Here is a 6,000-nt window from a genome sequence, read left to right on the forward strand (position 1 = left end):
AAGCTGGAAAGAACAGGACTCGGAGGAAATTAGCTTTACCTATTAATGGGACTGATTTCTCTGAGAATTATATAAGGAATACAGCTTTGCCTGCTCTGTATGAGTTTTCTGAGAGTGAAATAAAGGGCTGTGTGTGGCAGTGAAATTCTTGCAGCACATACAGTAGCTTTCAGTATTAACAGACTGGATTGTTCATTTTTTGTGATGGGCTGTTTTTAGATGTTTATCCCACCATCCAGGTCAGACAAAATTCAAGCTGCTGTCAATTACAGTAAGCAAACTATTTGTAGCGACTTCAGAAAACACGTAATATTTTTATTTAGCTTTTACCTAGTAACTGCAAGTGTCTCCTCCATACAATACAATAGTCTCCTCAAATATCAACAGAGTAAATAAAAGAGCTCCTGCATGATATGATGCAAGATGCTTTAAAAAATATTGCATCATTAAATGTTGGGTTATTTTGGGGTATTTTTCTTCCCAGGTATTAGAAGAGAAATACTGTTACGCATTTCTAATTTCCTTTCAAAACTAAAGATACTGAAAACATCTCCTGTGTAAGTTACATTCAAAGCATTTAATCACCCTTTCCAGAATAGTTCACAATTAGAATACTCATGAAAAAAGTCAGACACGTCTAGGTGTGGTTATCAGCAGCTTCAAGATTTATTTTTAAGCGTGCAAGAGCATCTACCAGAAGATCCATGAAAACATCCACTTGGGGTAAAGCATGCATGACACATACGTAGAGACGCAATGAAAGATTTAATCTTTTACAGATCTCCTAAATACTCTCAGTGTTTACTCTCTCTCGTCATCTCTCCCCCATCTGTTCTGCTTTTCTGCTGTCTGGGTTGTTTCTTCACCTCTCCTGTCTATTTGCACTGAGAAAGAATCCAGGAATTCTGACCTTGTTGCTTTGACTTGCAACCTTTAGCAGTGTTTGTATAGTACAAATTACTTGGTGTGTCCAAAAAAATGCCACAGAAGAAGTCAGGCCACAGCTCCTAAGGGCCTGCATTTCCTATTAGAAGTGTCAGAGTCAGCTTCTATACCAAGAGAGTCTGCTTCATGGAGTATGCTACAATTTATAAAGCATAATACATATGATATATGCTGTGATTTATATTTTTTCCATATACAATGGAGTGTGCCAGTGATTTATATTTAGATTCTTTGAACATAAAAGAAGTTCTATTTAATTTGAGGCTCAAAGGCACATATGCAGTGTCACTTCTGCATTAAGTGGCTTACTGTATTTTCTGCCTTCATGCATAAACACACTGACTGCAACACCTAAATTTCCTTTCTCAGCAATCAGACACAACTGCTTAAGCGCACAACCATCATAATTTGTCCTACACTGAAGTCTGATGCTTGCAAGTGGGCATGTCAGCTACCTTCCAGAGAACTGCAAGTATCTCTCCTGCTCACAATCAAGCAGGCAAATGACCCCAGGTAACACGTCCTAAATCTAAGCCACCAACACTACAGAGGTATTAAATTGGACTTCCTTATTAAAGATTTCCAGGGTCTGGACACCTGAAGATCTGTGACAGACCATGTACTCCTCTGCTGGTATGGCATCCCTCACGCTGCAACACTGCCACGCACAAATGAGCTCCAGAGTCACCTGAGCCCCTGCAAAAATAACACAGTCTTCACCACCACCCCTCCTGGGTTGCTAGCAGCTTACACCACCAGGTGAGCCCCATTTCTCCTGTATACTTTCACGTCCACTCTTTGCCACCACCTCATCATCCACAGCCTTCCATGTGACCCTCGATTCCCACCTTGTTTCCTGTCTCACCTTTCTACGTGACTAACCTCCCATGCCAGATTCACGTCTGCTTTGTGGCCTTCGGTTAAACTGAGAGTCACCCTGGGTGGCGACAGCAGGGACACCCTGCACTTCTGTGCTCACTGGCCTCAGCTTCAGGGACACCAGCAGCCTTGGAAGCAGCTTCTGCAGTCTTCAGCAGAGAAGCAAGGACAAAGGGAATAGAGTGCAACTAACCTCAGGAAACAAAAAACATCACGTTCCAAGGCTGCCCTTAACAAATGTGGCACAGATAAGGAAGTACACTTTGCAGAGATTGCTGTCCACCTGAGACAGAGTAAGAACCTTCTGAGTTTTCACCTAATGTGTTTGCTGAGACTGCTGTTAGCTCAGAGACCAAGGGAAAAAATCTGAGACCCAAGTCACAGCAGACTCTAAATACCGGCCAGCTAAAGAACATGAGCAAGGGCAATTCTCATTGCTGTCTTCACTCCAGTATTTCTTGTCATATTTCAAAGATATAATTCTGGAAAAATCTTCAGTGTTCTTGCACAAATCTTTGTATTCCACCACCCCGCCTCAAAGAACCTAAATCAATACTGGTAAACACATACTTAAGCAAGTTAGACTTTGGCTACCTGAAGACACTCAGTTTTACTGCTGCAATTACTCATGTGGAAGTACTGAGGGGGAAGCTAGATTTTTAAAAAGGCACCATTTCTAGAAAAAGAACACCCCCCACATGGAGAATTCTTACACCTGCAATTATCCCCAAAAGGATGCACTCTAAGATGCCTCCACAACCACTGCAATCAGGCAGCGTGCATTCAGGGCTACTTTTTTTGTTTTTAATGCATCTTCAGCTGCTACAGGTCACCCACCCAGCAGAACACGTTGTTTCTGGGAGAAGAGAGCTGCAGCTGGCTGCAGTTATATATTATTATATATATATATATTCAGGCAAGAGCACCTTCCAGGACATTCAGCGCTTAGTAACAACATTGCTCACTAACTGATTCACTGCTCCAGCCTTGCCTGTTCACAAGCAGTTAGGGTAGGGTGAAGAACAAGCAGATTTTATTCTTTTTGGGTTTCAGTGTGCAATGAGGGACCAAGCTGACTCCCTACATGCTTCACTGCAAGAAATGCCTTCTCAAGAGATGCTGAAACGCAGAAGAGGAGCCTCATGGATGAGGCACTGCTTTTCTACAGCACGAAGGCAGGTACGGGGACGCTTCACCCACATGCGGTGACAGTAAGAACACAGGCTGGTACATTTCCATGTTAAATGTGGTAACGTGTCCAGTCTCACTACTTAAGAGAGCTTTATGGAGCACGTCAAGCGTTAGGGATTCCACAGCAGATGGACGGCCACCTGAAGTGCACAGGGAGAAACAGAAAACGGAAAGAGTCCTCTTGCTTTAGGTACGCACTCCTTAACCCTCGATCTTCACAGAGCAAGGCAAACCATGCCGCCCGTCCCTCCTACCGAAAATTAAACCCCGTTTGCAGATTTCAACCCCCCGTGGGCTGCAACGGACCCAGGCTAACGGCTAACGGCTCACACACACACACACACCACACACCCCCCCCCGCCTCACCAGCTGCCGGAGGTCGTCCTCGGAGAGCCCTGCGTAGCGGTACCGCTGCTGCTCGAACTCGTACCGCGTCGTCTTGGCCACCACCGCCACCCGCGACGGGCGGAACCCGCCAGCCCCAGCCCGGACACCTCCGCCGTTACCGGAGCACGGCCCCGTCCCGGTGCCGGTCCCGGTGCCAGTCCCGGTCCCTGCTCGCTGCCGGAGCAGCGCGGAGCGGCGAGCGGCCGCCCGGCCGCCGAGGCAGAGGGAGCCGCAGCGGGAGCCCCGCCAGGCGGACATCGCCGCCGCCGCCTCCGCCCCCCGCCCGGCTCCCCTCAGGGCAGCGCTGCCCGCCGCCGGCTCGCGCCACGGCTCTGCGGCGGCCCCCGCGGGGGCGGGGCGGCGGGGCCCAGGCGCATGCGCCGCCACCGCCCACAGCCAGGGCATGCGCGCCTCGCCTGCCCGCCGGGAGGGGCGGGGCGCGAGGGGAGCGCGGGCGGCCGTTGGGGGCGGGGTCCCCGTCCCAGTCCCCGTCCCTGTCCCCGTCTCTGTCCCCTCAGCCCCGTGGCGCTGAGGGGTGTCCCCTGTACCCCCACTTTTCTGTGCTGGTTGCTCGTAAAGAAATAAAGGCGGCGGTGCCCTCTGATTTAGCTCGTGGAGTTAGGAGCTGGGGGGTAGCCCGGCTCTGGGAAGCCCGAGGCGGGGCGGGTGTGGCTGGCGGTTAAACCGGCCTCTGTGAGGAGGAGGAGGGCTGGGGAGGGTTCCGTGTGTGGGAAGGGGGAAGCGCCGAGCCCGAGGGGGCTCTGATAGTGGGAAAAGTCCGGCTTCTGGTCGTGGTTATTCCGGTCTTTCATGGGTTTATGGCAGGGTTGGCGGAAAGCAGCAGGGCTGGGGAAAGACCTGTGGGGAGCACTGCCTCGTGAACTAACGTAAACAAAGTTTACCTTTGGCAAATGCAGGAAACAAAACAAAAAGGAGGGAAAATAATCGATCCTGGGCTACTTTCTATTACTGTAAGTGAGCTACTTGGAAACATCACTTTTTTTTTTTCTTTTTTTTTTCTTTTTTTTTTTTACCATTTCAAAAAACTGCCTTACTCGGTATTCTCTTTCTTACGTAGCACATCTACACTGAAGGCTGCATTCACGCACGTTTCTTTAATTACTCATCTTGTGCCTGGTTTTCCCCGACGGGAAGTCACGTCTCTCTCCGTGCAGGCAGGCTGAAGCTACAGCTTTTTACCTGTAAGTGCAGGGTTTTTTTTTTCCATGGGACTGTTAAGCAGGAGAGTCCTCGGAAATCCTACTAGCTAAAGGCATTCTGCCATTCCCTGCTGTTGTATAATAACAATACACGAGCTCCATCCAGTCTTTACTGATGACAGGTAGTAGGATTTTCTATCTACTGATTAGCTTAGCCTTGAAGGGTGCTACTACAAACCAGATTACCAGAGGGTAATTAACCATAACTAATTCCCTTGCTGACCAGAAAATACCTCATTCTGTATAACCATTAACTTCTAGAGTGTACGAAGCAGTAGATAATATGATATCTGGAGAACAAATGGAAATAAGAGGTTTTGCAAATCTATGGCTCTGTTCTGCATCATATCTACTTTATAGCTTACGACGTGACAATCGGACTGCTCTAGGGATCTGCACTTCATGCATTACCTATTTATATTGAACTGTTTTGATCACTGTTCACAAATGAGCTTCAACCGCTTTGTCAAGCTTGGATAGGGAGCAGCATTTTACCCTGAAGACACACATGCCTCAGAGTAAAGGCCATGATAGGATCTTTTGAATTAATGCCCACAGCAAGCATTATAGGCATACAATCTTAAAATATGTATTTTAAAGTGTAAATTCAACATGCCGTAAGATATCCTAATTTTCTGGAAGCAGAGCTGAAGGACAGAGTATAAAGTGATTCATCCAAGAAGATGACTGCCAAAAGGGAGTCTCAGACAAACTATCTGAGAGGTACAGAGATCTTACGACACCCCCTTCTACATTTGGAAAAAGGTTTAAACTTTCCATAACGCATAAAATAGAATTTGTATAATGTTACAATTTGCATCTTACTTTATAGATGGGCCTACTTCCAAAACATTCAATAAGACACTGCTTAACCTCACCCTCACTACAGTTTTTCATGAAACATACACTTGGATACATCAGAATAAGATGCAAGAATCTGTAAAATGACACATTACTCGTTTTGAATTATATTCACGTTTGTCACTTATGAGATGAAGTATGTCCCATCTTCAATGGCTTCCGAGCAATACATCCGGTGCATTAAAAGACAGATAGGCTCATGCAGAATTAAATCAACAAGCATGGGCATTTAAGCATGGTATTCTTATAAGAAATGACTATGCAGCAGGGATGAATTTGCACTGTAAAAATTTTCTATCTTGTGGCTGACCACAACCAAAGTTATATATCCCATGTGATAAAGGACACCTCAGTACTGCCTGCAGCAATGAAAATGCTTCAAAATAACATTAATTTTAGACATCCAGGAGTTATAGTACAGGTCAATTTCATGACAAAAATCCGTAGAAGACCAGGCTGGACTTCAAAAAAACAAAACAAAACAAAATGGTATGTAAGAAACGTAAAAGTATTCATT

At 46.4% G+C, this 6,000-nt stretch overlaps 1 protein-coding gene across 2 annotated transcripts in view; it reads right to left on the reverse strand.

The window, feature by feature from the left end:
• The window catches only part of NADK2 (NAD kinase 2, mitochondrial), a 33,391-nt gene extending 29,633 nt beyond the window's left edge, over positions 1–3,758 (reverse strand). For both annotated transcript variants that reach the window (XM_082783216.1, XM_082783215.1), the window contains exon 1: positions 3,382–3,758. In XM_082783216.1, the coding sequence (XP_082639342.1) occupies positions 3,382–3,660 (279 nt within the window). In that variant the 5' untranslated portion in view covers positions 3,661–3,758. The remainder of the gene's footprint in view (positions 1–3,381) is intronic.
• Between the last annotated feature and the right edge of the window lie 2,242 nt (positions 3,759–6,000).

This window comes from Aythya marila (genome assembly GCF_965140915.1).
Source record: "Aythya marila genome assembly, chromosome: Z".
Classification (NCBI taxonomy): domain Eukaryota; kingdom Metazoa; phylum Chordata; class Aves; order Anseriformes; family Anatidae; genus Aythya; species Aythya marila.